This window comes from Nothoprocta perdicaria, unplaced genomic scaffold (genome assembly GCF_003342845.1).
Source record: "Nothoprocta perdicaria isolate Ctin4 unplaced genomic scaffold, notPer1 scaffold_76, whole genome shotgun sequence".
In the NCBI taxonomy this organism is placed as follows: domain Eukaryota; kingdom Metazoa; phylum Chordata; class Aves; order Tinamiformes; family Tinamidae; genus Nothoprocta; species Nothoprocta perdicaria.
Genome location: NW_020456043.1, coordinates 1,508,333 through 1,525,612, shown reverse-complemented (window position 1 = coordinate 1,525,612; position 17,280 = coordinate 1,508,333). Strand labels below are relative to the sequence as shown.

At 45.1% G+C, this 17,280-nt stretch overlaps 1 protein-coding gene across 1 annotated transcript; it reads right to left on the bottom strand.

Moving 5' to 3' along the window:
* Positions 1-140: 140 nt before the first annotated feature.
* On the bottom strand, positions 141-17,064 carry ERO1A (endoplasmic reticulum oxidoreductase 1 alpha). The gene is made up of 18 exons (XM_026051492.1): positions 16,936-17,064; positions 14,540-14,544; positions 13,458-13,494; positions 12,813-12,932; positions 10,889-10,972; positions 8,900-8,938; positions 8,543-8,619; positions 8,381-8,454; positions 7,905-8,025; positions 7,404-7,441; positions 6,083-6,094; positions 5,504-5,530; positions 5,240-5,332; positions 3,623-3,869; positions 2,791-2,860; positions 2,337-2,423; positions 1,649-1,782; positions 141-404 (listed from the first exon to the last, which is right to left on the bottom strand). Exons 1-18 carry the CDS (start codon positions 17,062-17,064, stop codon positions 344-346), a joined length of 1,455 nt encoding a protein of 484 aa, XP_025907277.1. The 3' UTR covers positions 141-343.
* Positions 17,065-17,280: the final 216 nt, after the last annotated feature.

The window sequence follows — 17,280 nt, the reverse complement described above, 5'->3', positions numbered from 1 at the left end:
CTGAAGGCAGGCATGTCTCATCCAACAACACAGCAATATTTTAAAGAAGTTACCCCAAATAATCTTCCGCTATATAAAATAAACTTTACGTGCGGTCCCTGCGCTTTGTAAAAAAAAATAGATTTTTTTTTTTGGTACAAAGTATTAGGCATCAGCAGGTTGTAGACAATCAGTTGGCAACGGGAGGTCGAGCAGTGTCTTCACCTTGTTGTCTTTGGGAGTGTGATAAAATTGTGGTGTTTGCCCCTTTTTACAGAACCCAGGACAGGTGCTGAACTGTCCTGARCAGTTCTGAACTGACCCAGCTCAAGAGCAAAGCTTTAAGTCTTTCTCTCACGTGACTTCACTGCATATTTCCTAGGAGGGTCCTGAAGTTTTCCAGTTCCTTAACACTCGTTGAAATCCTGTGTGCGAGGGAAGCAGAGAGGAAAAATATTAGYGCAACACATGCATCACACCTTATTTTAAAAAGATACAAAGAAATGGACTGCTCTGAAATAAAGATTTAATCATCTCTTCGAAGGAGAGAACTTAAAGATCAGGTAAATTATTTAAGGGCTCAGTTGTCTGCAAAAAAACAAGGTTTGCAGACTCTTTTCAGAGCAAACAGCCATAAGCTCCTGTTACTGAGAAACACGGTGGATTAAGACGTTTGAGGGAGCTTAGCAGCGATCAGACCTACCCCTTAACCAGGGACAAGGACCAGCCCACAGCAGTGGCAGCTGTCCAGGCTGCTGGGACTCCCTGTCACCTCGCTGCTTCCCAGCACTGCTCCGAGTCCCCTGCCTCTTCCTGCTGAGTGTGTTTTGCCCCGGGAGCATCAACGTCTCTGAAGACGCCAGCTCAGATTCCCAGCACAACCTGCTCTTCTTTAAAGGACCTCTAGGCCTGCCCTTCCCAGGCGGGTTAGCTTATTTTAAGAAGRGGCCTGCAAGCTCTGCAGGCTGTTTCCCAAGGCTGTGTCAACACGGCCTAGGTGAGGGTAGACCAAGGGAGCTGCACTGCTCTCTGAAGGAGGGCTGGGCTCAGGAGGGGAAAAACAAACCAAAAAATAAACCCATCTTAGCTAAGCGTATTTTAGGTATTKCTAAGTTTGCTGCACAGCAAGGTGGGAGCTCACACCGCAGGAGAGAATTCAGGAGGTTTGCAAGGAGACAAAAGCAGCACCACTGACCTTCACTATGGGTGGCAACGCCACTTGAAGAGTCATTCACAAGAAACTYCGTATCCGCCACCATTAAGTGGAAAAGCACAACCAGAGCACCTTGCAGTCCTCAGCGAGKGCCTCAAGGCCTCCTTTCCCTCCCTTTCTGCCAAGATTCTCCATCCAGCTTTCCATAAGCTCAAAGGGACAGTTAAACTGAGCAAGGAATGGGTTAAACCTGCAACCTTTGCCTGAGGACTGTGCTCCCAGGACACAGAAGCACTTGCTTGAGGTCCTCATAAAAATAAGAATGATGAAGAAGTTGCTTTGAGTATTCCAGCTATTGCACCCTAAAACGACCTGACATCTGAGAGCTTTTCTATGACAGGGTATGATCAGAGCAGGAGTCAACAGCAACCTTGCTAGTCAAAACTGAGCTGTTCATGCTTAAAGGGGATGCAAGACAATAGCAGATACAAAGCTGAAGAAAAGTCTGAAACTAACCTTCCAAAAGCGTTAAATAAAGCGACAATCTCTTGTCTCGTCAGCTGGAATCCATAGGAAGGGCCACTTTCAGGTATCTTCTCTATCAGGTTTTCAGAAAACAGGATCTTCAATGCTGTTCCCAAGCCCTGGGTCTGTGTTATGACAAACAGGCCATTTAATAAAGGGGAGACATCCAGAGTCTGACTCACAAGTCTAATTACACTTCCCTTCATCTTCTTTGCAACTATTCCTGTTGATACCATCTTAACAGAACAAGATTTGGATTTCACTTAACCCACAGCTCGGAGCAGCAGCAGGACAGAGCTGTGACACTTTATTTAGTTAGCATTAATTCAGGCAGCAGACCCACCSAAGGGAGGATTCCTGCCTTGTGGACCGCACGCAAGGTCAGCGTGGATCTCGCCACACCTGCACTTGCCCAGGACCCTCTTTTCCTCATGCTGCAGCCTCCTACGCTCCCAGGGAGCAGCTGCAGGCACCCAGCCCCGTCCTCAGCTGGGCTGCTCCAGTGGGACCAGCAAGCTGCAATGAGCACCCTGCCTCCTGCTGACTGGAGCTCAGCAAGACCCAAAGCTGCTCTCATCTCTGTTTAGGAGCTGATGGGTATCTAGMTGCTGCATCTGCACACCAGAGTCCCACCACACGAGAGGTTTCCAGCACGCACTGAACTGCTGACAAAACTTACCTGCAGCTTCCCCCAGAGGCGACATTTGAAGCAGCCAACACAGTCCATTATCCTAGAAATATTCTTAAAGTGTAGCCTAAATTCCTCCTAGGGGAAAAACACATTTAAAGTTGATCACGGTTGAACACTAATTAGGACTTCTTCCGTGCATCCATCTAAACAAATCCCATAATGCATTAATGCTAGACCTGAGGCTGAATTCAGTCGGCCTGAGCTAGTGTAATGCTTCCTGAAGCGGGGTCCTCAGCAGCAATTCGCCTCTCTCCTTGGGGTGYACCCCAACATCCGCAGCCTCTCACCAATCCCCAAAGCATTCGGGGAGCAAAATGAACTGGAAACTCCCGACCTGGGACCTCGAGCTTATYGAGCGCCCTGTCAGATCTAATATCAGCCCAGGCACGAGCTTGAATGTTCTTTCAGCAGCAAGAGCCCCAAARGGAAGGGGAACAATTACCTTGAGTTTAGCAGCTTCTTTTTTATTCCCCGCAAAAAATGATTTTTCATCAAAATGCAGAGGGAAAGACCTGAAATGCAATGGAGAAAACAAAAAAGTTTTAAAAACTTTTATCTTTGTATCACTTAAGTCCAGAGCCACAGWAGTATCTCGTTAGGCATGCAGATGAAATCAATAGGTATTAGATATCTAACCACATTTTTTTTTCTTTCTTTCCTTCTTTTTTAAGTGTAAGCTGTTTGTTAAATCTCTTAGGAGCTTTCCATTTTAGCTTCCATCTCACCTTGGAGAGATTTTCAGCTATTGTTCTACGGTTTCTAAGCAATTGTAATCTGTTTTCTAACAGACGTAAGCACTGAAGGCAGGGGAAAATAACGGGATAAAGTCAAACAGACTCCTTTAGGACACGGCCATTTACAGCTGGTTTCCTATCCTGCATTCTCTTACTCCAAACRCTGTCTGATAGCCCAAATCTCTGTTACCAAAATGTTTAGGATTTATTCCAGACAAAAATATGAAGCCAGGACCACCGTTCCATGGGCAAGTCAAAAATCATTTTCAAGGCTGACAGGTAGGTGGTTATTAAATGTAATTTCACTAAATCAAAAGGCAGTCTAAGCCATTAAACTGTGGGCTTAATTACCCTGTTTTGCAATTTGAATTCAGATACCAACGTACTCTCAACAGCACTACCCTACTGCACATACCATGTTATCCCCCTGCAAGAAAGAACCCAGAACCTGCCTTTCTAGGTGCTTTAAGTGAAAGGTGAAGCGAGCACAGAGACAGCAAGGTTGAAAGAGCCATTCTCCCCAATACTGGACATATTTACTTGGCCAGATGGAGGATTTCCAGCAACAGGGTTTTCATCTCTGCATCATGAACTTTATTTCCTGTGTAGAGCTGGAAACCTGGGCGCTCRAAGAAGGGCAACGCTTTGGACAGGGCCCGCAGCTCTATCAGGTAGAGGAAATAGAGGTTCTTGAGTCTCCTGGGACCTTCCCCCCTGGTGAGGACTTCATCGAATCTCTGCTGGAACTCCGTAACATTGGGGCCCCATTTCTTCTCTGACCACGTATCTGAGAGGGCAAAACCCAGAAAGAAGGTAAATGGTTAGAGTTCTAGCTGATCTCATCCCATTGTCCCAAACTATGTGACAAAATGCAAGTCTGTGTCCCAAGGAAGCCTGTGACTCACAACAGTCACAGTGCTCTCATTCTCATCCACATTACTCAAGGGTCAAGACGGGCATGTTTTTTAACAAAACCCAACAGACACAAAAATCTTACAGATTTAAGTTAGTTTAAAACACTCATGTTTACARGCAAAAGCTAAAAACAGATATTGCCTATTTTAACAATTAAGTCAGTTCAAGGATTTCCATGAGCTGAATGGACTGTTCCYGAGAGCAGTTTTAGGAACCTCCGCAAGTTGAAAGGCCAGCACGGATGCACTGAACATGCTGTGAAGGTGCCAGGACCCTTTGATTTCTTCATTCCTGCCCTCAAAAACAGCCTCTGATGAGCTGCTGTGACTCCTTATCCCCACTTTGAGGAGCTAAGCTTTCTGTCAGGGCTTCCTGACAGGAACCTCTGCACGGAKGCGAGGTGAACAGAGGAGGACACCTTCACAGAGCAGAGACCCTTTTTTATAGCCTTTCACCAACAGAAACTATCTGGCTCTACGTAAGGAAAAATAAAGCTCATTGCTTGTCTATCTGTAGCCAAGCGTATTTCATAATCTTTGCAGTTCCAATTCATCCCTTATCTTTGATATTTCTCTTGTTATCTATCTCCTACGGGTCTAACACAGTGAAACATACATCAAGCTGAGGCCTTTGGGTCCGACTAGACTTAAATCTAACTACTTAGTTCAATCTAAACTACTTATAAATTTAAGATCGCTGTAGGAATTTGGATATCTCCTGTTCTTGATTTTTGAAACTTTAACAGCATAAAGCTGCTCGGCTTTGTCCACTGGTACCACTTAGAACTATAACAATCCTTCAGATAGCTAACTGTGGACAAAGGTATGCAAAGGAAACAAGATGCTATATGGAAACTACTCAAGGATATTGGAAAACTCCAGCCAAGCAACTCATAATTTAGGGAAGATTATTGCTAAGGTGCCAGAGATGGGCTAGAAAGAGGCAGCCTTAATAGGCAGGTGGAAACCCAATCCAAAGTAAGTTTGGAGGAAGACTAAAAGGAATACAAGCTGGAGGCCCAGGTAAGGAGCACAGCTCAAGCATCTACAGATCTTAAGCCACGTGGTAGCTGCATTCCCAACTTCCTTATACAACCAGTGGCTACCTGTGTGCCCAGGGAAGGAGCAGAAGAGCACAGAAACAGGCCCAAACTTYGCTGCAATGGGCTGAGCCACAGAAGTCAACTGTCTAGTGTCAATATACAGCTGAAACCAGAGAGTCAACTCRGAAAGTGGCCCTTACCTTGCAAAAGATACCTGGCACTCAAATGAATGTTGATGCTTGCATGGAGACCAGAAATAAGTCTGTAGAAAGCTCGTTTCTCTACGCAGACATCTGAAAAAGAAGCAGACGTTTCAAGATGTTGAAGGCATACAGTGATTTTTCTTTTCCTGCCTGWCAGACAGAAATATAATCTCATTTGAGTGTGACAAATAATTCCCACCCACACCYGGGCTGTTTTGCTTTCATCATGAGAGAAGCCACCAAGTTTGGAAAAAGCCTTACCTTTCAGCCAGTTGTAAAAAGTGCGTCCTGGAACAAAAGGAAAATGAGCATATGAGGAAAACAGCTCGTGAGAGTAGGAGGACTTTATCGTGACATAGTTTAGGCTACTTCTCTGGCCACCCTTTCAAAGGAGGGCCATTAGGCACTCAATTTCTCCCAGATACCAGAGGCTGTTGGCACTGCAGTTCTCTGGAAAGCTCCACATTTAAGGTCCTTGAAAGATGCTTTTCTGCCACACCAGAATGGATCACACAGTGCTAAGTCCTGTTCCAGAAGACTTGGGACAGTTGACAATGTGATTTTCAAATGGCACTTGGGCTCCAAAAGCCTGCAGATGCTTTTTAAAACATCCACCCAAGGACGGGCTGGCCTCAGCAACAGGGGGCTCGGAGGGATTTCCACAGGGACCTCAAGGTAGCTGAGTTTCGAGACTACTTCTGATTTTGCCTGCACAACGATTTTGCCACCTGGGTGCATGACACTAATGCTACAGGTCATGACAGACCATGATAAAGACTATGCATTTGTTACTGTTATTGGGAAAAAGAAAAACAAGCAAAGGGGTAGAGTGCTACTCACCTCCATCATCTCCTGATGAGAAGAGCACGGAGAGATTGGGAGAGGGAGAAAAGAGGAGATAAAAATTACACATGACCAAAAATAAACTGAAGCGCAAGCATCAAGATTGCTCTGTTATTCCGCTCTGACAAGAGAACAAGCATCTCCAGGGAAGTTTAGAAATACTGTAAACACCTAAAACAGCATCTCAAACTGTGGGCAGTGAAGGTACTGGTTGAGCAATGGTTCTCAATAACCTGCCTAGCACAGGATGGATCAATATTTGCAAAGGAAGATTTGAAGCTGTAGAGCACAGAACGTAACTGTCTACAGCTCTCCTATGGATATCGTGTATATCTCCAGCTGGCTACTCCATCCTTACTTCCTGCAGCACATACAGTCACTAGCAGCAACTCTGACAGGTATCAGGTCACACCACCTATTTTTATGTCCTCCTGCTCCCTTCATTTGCAAAGCAGCAATCCTTCCCTCTCCTCTCAAGGSACCTATGCTATTTCTTTCATATTTTGTACCACACAATGGGAAGCATCAAGASAAGGAAGCAGTGATGCTGAAATTGCTATTGCGTATTCCCTTCACCAGAGCTGTTCCTGCAGCACTGCTCCTTTGTGCAAGGCTTGGTCAAAGAATGGGCAAAACTCCATTCATACGAAAATGGGAAAAGTAGGAAAACGTAAGGAACATAGGGGAAAAAAATATYAAGGATAATCCAGCAGGCACTGCTGGATCGGTCTTCAGATAKTTGTTTTTGAGCAAGCTTCTCTTGGGCATAAAGAGCAGGGCATGCCAGACCACAGGGCTCAGGACAAACAGAAAAGGAGCAAGGCAGCAGGCAGGAAGGGGCTTTAGGAGATGTGGGGGCTCATTACAGTTTGGCCAAGAGCTCTTTACGCTTTCRAATCTTTTCTCTAATTTCATTTACTCTGTTCTTAGCTGCTGCTAGCACAGAGTTTGTCTTAACTAGGTGGTTTCCACAGGATCCGGACAAGGTTTTATTTCAGACCTTCATGGATGCTTTTGGCCTTGCTGAGCACAGAAACCACATATCCAGGGAGAACTCAAGGCTTAGTCCTGCTCCCAGGCCCACCARAGTTCCCATTTCCCCTACAAGGAGCAAATCAGGTTCCCTTTTTACATGATGAATGCTAGAAAGACATGCTTCCAGGTACCCTTTAGACCACCTATAAAATTCTAGACTCGATCAAGAACTAAGACATATTTCTCAGGAATCAGGAGAAGCAGCTCAAACAGCTGTGGAGCTAAAATCAGCTCCACAGCCCCACACRACCAGGAGATTTAGCAAGATGAATAAATGACTCACCTCTACCAGGGGCCAAAGGTCTTTTTACAGTTTGAGGCCTAAGAGAGAAAAATGATTTAAGTAACTAATATAAGAYTCTGCTGTGCAGAAAACTACTTCCCAGCAATCACATACTCTAAGGAGATCTAAGAAAAACTCCTGCCCTTTAACTTCGCTCAGTCAGGAAAGGGGAGAGAGAAATGTAGGTCTCTTAAAAGAAAAAGTTATGGAATTGTCTCTGTGATGAGGAAAACTGATGTCCAAACAAGTGCTAGCAGACATTATACCACAGRCTTGATGCTGGAGATGCACTGCTGTGAATGGGGAGAATCAGACTACAGTTCCACATCTCTTGTCCACCAGTGCTGTGCAGCAATGCCAGGAGAAGCCCAAAGCCCACACTGAGCACCCAGTGCAGCAAGGAGCACAACACAGGGACTGATGGAGGAATTAAAACGTGTGCAGTCCCTCTGCAAAGTCAGCACCTGAGGGCGGGTGGAGCCTGTCTCCCAAAGCACCTACTTGAAGCAATTTTCTTCGTAGATACTATTCCAGATTTTCCAGGCATCTGGTCCTTTGTAGCCAGTGTAGCGCTCAGGATTCAGCAGCAAGTCCACRTACTCTGCATCAGGAGAGTGGATGTCTGCAAAGGAGAGTGCTGCGTCAGTGACAAAAGATCCCGAGGGAAAATGACACCTTCCAGTCACCCCTTCACACAAGGAACAGTCTTGTAAGGAGATCAGCTTGTCCCTCTCCAAAAAGACACATACATGGGGTGCAGTATTTCTGCACACCAACCCATTACAGCAGGGACCCTGACCAGCAACAAAGCTTTGTCAGGAACATTTACCTCCTGCTACTTTCAAAGCATGGAAAGAGAGAGCAACAAAGCCATAAATGCTGCAGGCTGGCTAGAGTTACACACGGGGCTGGAAATTCCGGAATTTAAGGAGTTTAAATCACATTACAAAATTTGTCACATCACATAGGTCCCCTACCATCAGCTTCGCAGAAACTGTCTGAAGAGTCATCGTGCCGCGTCCACCGAACCACAGCCGCCTGGGTCTCCTCACTGCAGAGAGCAAAGGAAAAGACTATTGGAAAGGACATTGGTATTAGGTTTCCTTCAAGGCAAACAACTGTGGAAAAAGGAGTCGAACCTCAAAGACCCGTCAACAGCTCCAAGTCTCTCGGCTTCTTCACATTCTTCAGCAAGGTTATTGGCTTCTTCTGAATACTGTGTGGAAAAACAAGTGGGTGAGGAGGGAAGATTATAAAGCAGCTTTATCACTGTTAGAATTCTGCCTTTAACACACTAAATAGTCTAGGTCTCAGAAACATTTCCATGATTCATTTCATCCTGTACTTCCACAAGATCTCTGCAGATATTTAGAAGCTCACGCAGCTGTGGCAATTGTGACAGGGACTTGCAACAGTCTCCAACAGCTTTTTTTTAACAGCTGGAATGACACAGAACTAGTCCTATAACAAGGGTTATTTTGTGCATGCAGACATACCTTGTAACTGCCAGATCTGATTCCATCAGGGACTTCATTCTGAAAGACAGAATTGAGTATACGTGACTTGTGAGGCTGCTGAGGCTTTTTAGCCTAAATTCTTAAAATATGAGATGTTCCTAAAATTTGGGAAGTATTCAAACCACTCGGCTGCAACTTTGATTTCTGGCTCCTCCACAAGCTGCTGTTAAGCAACATTCCCAGTGTTTTATTTTGATTTTTCGCAAGACTCCTCTTCCAAACAGATCAGCAGCCTTTCCTGGGTGCTGCATCAGGTTATGTTTTGCTTACTCCAGCATCAGGCTAGGGAAGCCAACATAAACTTTGGAGGAGTTGGAGATTCCTCCCATCAGTGATGTCTGGCATCCAGCCTCCAGGTGATGCAGGTTTTCCTGGGACAAGCCCAGATGCCTCTTCTCAGATATTGCAGCTCGTAGACTGGATACAAGTCATCTGAAAGTTTCTCTTCCACCGCTTCATGCCCTGTTTCAGGCTTCCCAGCTCCAGACAAGCAGACTGGAAGTTCTCTTCAACTTCCACACCTTCCATCAACAGGAAGGTTCTATGAAAAGGTTCTACACTGTAGGAATGCAGGGAGGTAAAATTTACCCACAAAGTGGTATTTGCAATTGGAGGGGAGGAACCCACAAGGAACAAGCATTATTTTTATTGCTTTCAGAAAGAAATGGACTCCAGTGAAAATAATTAAAACCAGAGTCAATAATTGGACTCCTTTTAAAACTCCAGCAACAATGCACATTTAAATTCAGAGTATCTTCTACCTAAAACATTTTCTAATATTAATGTAACTATAACGGACACATATGACATTATCAAAAAAACAAAAAACACAGAATCACAAATAAATCCTTCTAACGAGAAAAAGCACTTAAGCAAAACTTGATGTTATTTTAATAAATCCGAAACTTAAAAACTAAACATCTTATTCAGTCCATGGTTGGTTATCTTCAGGAGACTTAGCAAACAAAAGAATCATTTGAGGAGTAATTTGGTGGGGTGGGGGAAGGAATATAAATGGCTCTAACATAATAGAATTTATATAACAAATGATGGRTTTTTATCCAGCTGTGTCAGCTTGTTTCAAGATGTTGTATCACCTTAGATTTTCTATTTTAAACCAAGCAAAAAGCTACCTTATGCCAGCTTATCAAAGGGTTATCAAGCTGCGGGGGATAAACATCTGCTTCCAAGGCATCATCCTTTAAATTATGCATGGAAATAAACTACAGTGACATGGAAAATATGTGGCAAGCAGGGCTTGAGAGTGCAAGATAGTCGGCTGCTGGTAACCGAGCCACAAGACCAGAATGCTGGGTGGCATTCTTGCTAGATCTCTCAATGCAGCAACCAAGTTCTAATTCACTCACTTTCTCTCCCCCTTTTTTCAGCCAGACTCCTCCAGCCAAGATGTTTTCTTTCAGTTCAGTGCAGGCAAAATATCTAGTATTTTGTCCAGGATGCAAACACAAGAGTGTCTGCTTTTGTACTAGAGAACAGAAGGGCCTGAAAGAGCCATTTTATGTTATAGAGACTGCTGGAAAATATGCAAGGGCTACTGTGCATTAATTAGCCAAAAAAAAAAAAAGCAAATCTCAGTGTGGCCCACAGGCTGACAGAGTGAGTATCCAGGCAATTCACACAAGAGGTACTTCTTGTAAGAACAGTGGATTCGCCTGAAAAATCATTTCATTGATGTCCAAAATAAAAGAGGGACCAGAACAAATTTCTGGCATTCACGGTCAGCTACTCAAAGCTTAGACTTTCTTTAAACCTTAAGAATTTAGTATTTCAGCTGTTCTCAAGGATTCCAGTACTACCTACTACTGTTACTAAGAAAGCTCTACCAGAGTCACACTTTTACTAAAGCTACAGAACCCAGGGAATTAATTCATCTGCCTGTTTTTCCCCTATCTTGGTCCACAAAAGCTGCATATAGGAAAGAGGAGAGCTGATAGATTTTATACTTACAGATGGACAAGGTTTTACAGCACAGTCTCTTATTCCACAGTGACTGTTGTCATTCCAAAAAGGACAGGGTTTCTTTAGGTTTACCTATAAAAACCATATTATACCATTATGCATTTCTCCACATCACCAAACCCACTGCCATTCACAGTCTGCAGCACCTATCTTCAGCATTTTGGTATAACACTYAGCAAAACACAGACAAAACCTAACAAAGATCCTCAGAGAGAACTGAGGAAAACTGTGGAAGGGAAAGAGCAAGAGGAAAGTGCTGTTTGAACAAAGCTGATTTCAGCCACTCGCATTCATTCACTTACACCAGAGATGGGCCCTGTGGTCTGGCCAGGACTATTTTTGGTGACGCAGAAAACAAGGCACATTGGCTCAAGTCCTCACCCTATCTTGAGGCTCTTCTTGTTGGGCAATGACGAACTTCTCTGGCCAGTCATGTGGTACTAGACTTGTTTTTTTACCCTTTAGAAGACAACAGTTACCGTGTGGCATTCTTTGCCCTCAGAATATCGCTCGCTTTGTCCTCTGTGCAGCTTGGGGCCCTTTGMTACCCATTGTCTCAGTTTTCACGTTCTGAGCATCTTATGATTACAGCCTGCCTCCCATCTGGTATCTGATGGGCTTGCTGCTATCCTGCTATGGCCACAGCATAGCTTTCTGATGACAAATCACCTTCTTTTTCTGGATTTGGTGGGCAAGCGTTCTGGGCAGCATGGGAACAACAAATCCTTTGGCACTTACCAATTTCATTGCTGTCCCTCATATCCTTTATTTTCACTCGTTCTTTAAATCATTGCTCTGATTCTTCTGACACTTTCACACAGACATTTCCATTCATATGACACTCAGATCAATCTTAATAATTCTTTACAGATCTCAGCACAGGAAGGGGAAAGGATATTAGTTTCTTTAACAAGTTTTATCTATGGTAAGACTTAGCCTGGTGGTCTAGGTCCATGGAACAGCCCTTGGCTGGGTCGCTGTACAGGGTGAATCTTACTGTGAGGTAGCACTCAGATTATATACAAGAAAAAAAAAAGGCAAAACAAACACAGTCCCTTTACTCACAACATCCTGAGCTGCCTACAGTTTGAGAAGTAATGACTGAAGGTGCTGGGGTTTAAGAGAGCTCATCTGAGCTCAGCCCAACTCTTTGCAAGGAATATTGAATGTACCTTGGTCTTGCTTTTCTGCCAATGGGTAAATTGGTAGCTAGTGCAGTTCTAGAATGACTGGCACTCAACAGGTTTGCTTTGCAGGTTTGAGAGGCAGCAGGGAGGGGTAGCTCTACCCTGGTGATTTTGTATGGATTGGTGCTACTCTGTAGTGCAGTGAAGCAGGGAGCTTTTAAAACTGTTCTTAAGGAAGTGCAAACACTTGTCTTGTCTGCAGACACAATCAGGCAAGAGTCCCCAGGAGCACCTGCATCCAGCAAGCACAATCCTGCTCCATAGCCCCACCACACRCAACCAAACCCAGGCAGAGGCACATGCCACAACCTCACTGAACAGACAGCAGTCTGACAGTAGTAGCACTTAACCTGTCTGCTTGTTCTTATGTCTTAAATTTGACGGGAAAAGTTTAGCTTATTTATCAGACATTTTCATCACACAATATTGACCCTTGCCATCAACATTTCTGAGTCCTCACTCAGCATAAAAAAGAAAAAAAAACCCATTTAATTGGCCTACTGCTTGAACTATTAAGAGGAAAAAATACTCTTTAAAATGATGAAGTCTATTTTATAAGCAAATGGCATTGCATTTAGACTCTCTTGATAACAGAAGCCTGACACTGACCATACTCCTAAGAACAGGATTAAAAATGGGGTATTTGATTTTAAAAAGATCGGCACGAACTTTTAGAGATATTTAAAAAGTGACACACAAACATAATTCCCATATGAAAGAAATACCTTGTAGTATCTAAAATAGTCACTTTCCAGAAGTTCATTCAGTCTAGGGAAAAGCTTGTAGTTGTTGAAGGCATCAATGGTTTCCACATCACAGGTGCAATCATCTAAATAACCGGTGACCTGTTGGATAAGATAAACCAAAGTTAACATGAACAAGTTAGCTGGTGCCTGTTAACATCATGAACAATAAAGCATTTCAATTCAGACTCTTCTTTCCTTTTACTAGAGGGACAATCCATTCAATCTAATAGAAATTAAGCAACATTAAACCCAAACATGCTGGATTGGCAGAGAGTTTATTTGGATACACATAGATAGGATCGGTCCTGAACTCACTGTCTTACAGACTGGGGAGAAGCAGTTTTATTCTGGAATATTTTTCCTCTAACAGACACTGATATTTTAGAATGCACTTATTCCTGAGTAGCAGACATCTCACAGACACTTCCACCATTTTGGGGAGAGCTGCTTACACAGAGATATTACACAGATTCAAAAACAAGTTTACCAAAAATCCCCCAGGCCTTGGCCACGTCCAAACATCTGATACAATTACACGAACCACAGATGTTTGTACCAAGACTGAGCCCAGCAAGATACTAAATATTGTCTGTTACAAGGGAAACGAGCCATGTCTCTGCTCACGCTCTCATCTGGCACCGGCCTCTTCGGCACGTCCCTCCTGGCAGCACAACACATAGGTGAGAGCTAGTGCTTGCTAAAGGGACCAATAAAGCACTAAGGGCGCCAACAAAGATTACAGAGCTCAATGAAACYGCTTGTTTTCAACCAGCTGCACTGCAGCCATTTGCCTGATTTAATCGGAACCGCAGCAACTGCAATAGTTTCTCCCTGGCCCCGGAGAGCTGCCTGGCAAGAAAACATTTGTTCTAAAGGCGATTTTGAAAGCCAGGATTTCTTGCATCACTCCGAACAGCTCGGCAAGCTGCGCGCGTGCCCTGGAGAGAGAGGAGGGAAAAAAAGAAAAAAGAAAAGAGGAAAAAAGAAAAAGCAAACTGGGCTCTGGCTATCCCACACGTAGGTTACTGTCCGGAAGAGGAAGTTGCCCAAYACAGAAATAGTTTTGTTTCCCTCCCGCCCTCAAGCTCTTGGGGAAATCACCCCAGCCAGAAAGCGAGGATATTACTCATTCACACTCACAACTTGCCAGGATTTTCCTGGATGTTGACAAGCCAATGCAACATGGGGCACGTTGTCCTCCTCCATAATCAGGTAAATTGAGGGGTTAAGACCAAGGTGGTTGTTCTTAATTAGCACTGCTGATTTAAAAAGCAAAGAATAAGCCGTTCATGGCAGTTTAAGGTATGAAACCTTCTTGCCACTTCTGTCCCAGAAAGGCTACAAAATCCTGGGAGGAGACAGCACAGGAACAGCTTGTACCACGCTATGGCTAATCCTTGTCATCCTTCCGTGCTCAAGAAAGCAAGCAGGAACAGAGGCAAGCAGAAGAAGTCTGAAAACATCAGCCTGGGCAGCTCCAGGAACGTGTAACAAAACACACTGCCAACTGGGGGCACAAAATGCCAAAGCGGGCAGAAACAGAAAAGCAGATTGGAGAACACACAGAATCTGAAAGGGTGCTGGGCTGTTTTTAAGCAATCTTTTTTYTTACGTCTAAAGTGCTCAACCTGTTTAAGGGTTTTCTACAGGTCAGAGCCAAGAAAGGGAATAAAATCCTGCAAGCAGGATTGCAGGATTTCCCCTACTCCAACTGTAAGGGGAAAATAAAAATTATGAAAGAGAGTAAAGAGTCAGGTGTGTGAAACATGAATCACCTGGCTGGATGCGTTTCCAGAGAGCCCCCAGATATCTCACAAGGAGCTATGTGTCACCTTAAACACAAATGGGCTAACAGCAACCAAGGTGATGAAAGCAGGAAGGCAGGAATGAAGGCAGGAATGAAGCAGCTGCCCTCTCAGCACCCAGTCACATGAGGGGGACACAAAGATGGCCTGGATAAAACACCCATCACCTTAAAGAAATATTGGGCTTTTCTTCCACCCTAGGCAGAACAGGAAGGAATCAGTCTCTAAGGCTGGACTGCTCCACATTGCTTTGTAAACTCATCTTGCTCGAAAGGGCTCTAGGCACTAGTCTGTGCTCAGCCTCCCTGACCTAAGAGGAAATGTAGCACTGTAGGCCAGATTGCCCTCCTCCATTCAAAAGAGAACAAAAATTTTTGTTAAACCCCTTGGATTTGGATGCTCTCTTCTATTTCTTGTGCTCGCTTCCAAGCCCACCACCTCATCCTCCTGCATGTACTGTACTTGCTGTGTTCTGCAAGGTAAGGAAACCAAAGATTAACAGCATGGCAATTAAGCTTTCCACTAGCCTGAATCAGCCCTTTAAAGAGAGAAGCAGCTTGCTAATCCACTTACCCAATCCAAAGCCGGTTCAAAATTAAAAAAAAAAAAAAAAAAAAAAAAAAAGAAGAAATTCCTGGAGACTCAGCATCCTTTGAGGAAGGCAGCTTATGGATTGGGCCATGTCTCAGTTGGCCTAAAAGGGGCCTACAATAAGATCTGCAGATAATCTCAGCTGTTCTTTATCTCCGTGTTAGACAAACATGTCACTCGAAGGGAATCGCACTGGAAGAGAGAACGTCTCAGCACCCAACAAGCCCTGCACTGAAACAGAGGGCAAGTACCATTTGTGCCAGGCCTTTTGGGACCAGGCAACCGATTTAAGCCTGAATCAATCTGTCATTGTGGCACTCCAAAAATAATTAATGCTTAAGGGCTACAAATGCCCCTATATTATTCTGAAGTAGATGGGAGTCACCCTTGGAGAACTCCAAACATCCCCTGTTTGGTTCAGAAGGGCACCCGTGGGGAGAAAGGCCATCATGCTCCTGAGAAGAGGCACTGGGGAAGAGCTACGCTGGGCTCAGGTCAGGGCAAACACCTCCTTCCTCAGCGATGCTCAATCCTGTGTAGAAGTGGGACAGTTCTCTAGGCCACACGTGGCCAACAAGGTTTTACCGTCTCCTTCCCTGTCTGCTCGCTAAGCTACCCAGCTGGTGAGAGTCTAAAGRGAAGCACAGTCAGTCCTGGTAACATTTGGAGGCCTGTGCATACCCTATGTACTAAAATCACCTCTAAGAGGAGAACAAAAACCAGGGTAAAGAGACCATTCTCCTTAGAAATGGGGACCAAAGCCCCTTGAAACCACAAGCAAAAAATACCGATCCACTTTAAGACACCGGGAAGGAGGCAACATYAGACCATGTGGCAGAAGCCATTCATGAGCCCAACCTTCCTGCCCAAATATGCTACCCAGCACAYGCTTCCTTCACCCCATGCAGCCTCAGTTCACTCGTCTTGTGCTGAATCTCCTGCCCTCAGAGCAGCTGAGCCTCAGCATATATCAAACAGATGCCCAGCAAGAGATGATGCTTKAGAGAAAAAAGAAAAATTGTCCCTGTCCCACAATATTTATCTCCATCTTCTGTCTGCAATACCCAAAAGAGCTGTTTAAGATGAAACATGGCTCAGTGGTRTCCCAAGGCCACACCAGCTTCTTGGTGGCACTGTGAACCACGGAGCTGGGTGGCATCAGTGGATGCCACCCCACCCAGGAGGGGTGTGAGACCTGGCATGAGGCAAACGGGCAGGGCTGGGTTTGCCCAGTGGGAAGAGATGCAAAGGCGCCGAGACAGACGCACACAAGTGGCTCCGAGTGCTGAGTAAGCAGCGAGGAGGGCGTTTGGCTGCCCTCCACAATAACACCTCTTAACCCCTTTGCACACATGCACAACAAGGAGGACAACTGAAGGGTGGAAACACCACCACACACGGACCCTACCTAACCTGGGAGTCTCCCTTTCCCTCCACACCACTCTCCTGTCAGGCCGTGCTCCCCTGCGTTGTTGCTCTTCTCAGCTCTTTCTGCTCCCCTTCCTGCCACGCAAACACTCCCTGGCCAGTGGATTGGGGGATTTCTTCTCTTGCAGCGGACTCCTTTCTTCACTGATACATCACCACCTACCACAGAGTTGGCCTGAAAAGAAGGTTATCTCTTTTCTGCAGCTCCTATGTGCRGCAGGAAGGGGACACAGGCAGAGTGGGTACCACAGGGTGGGGAGAGGAGGTTCAGCCTGTACCTGCTTCCCAGGTAGCTGCCTCTCCCCGGAGAAGCCAACCAGTCCCAGACCAACAGCAAGCAAGGGCCTTTCCCTGCCACCTGGCACCACTCCTGAAACCATGTCTGCTTCCTCGCAGTCACCGTGCATGAGCGATTTGTGGCTCTTCCTGCTTGTGGCACCCACTGCACCAGGTCTTCCCGTGTCCAGAGGAACAAGTTACTGGTATGAATAAGGCCAGTCATGTCCGGCACCTGCACAGGAGGTAGTTAGTACCTGCTGGCCCATGTGCTCCCACTACCCCAATGTTTTGCCCAGAGGACTGAGGGTTTTTGGGGCTCGCATGGAGAGCCTCAGGCTGAGGTT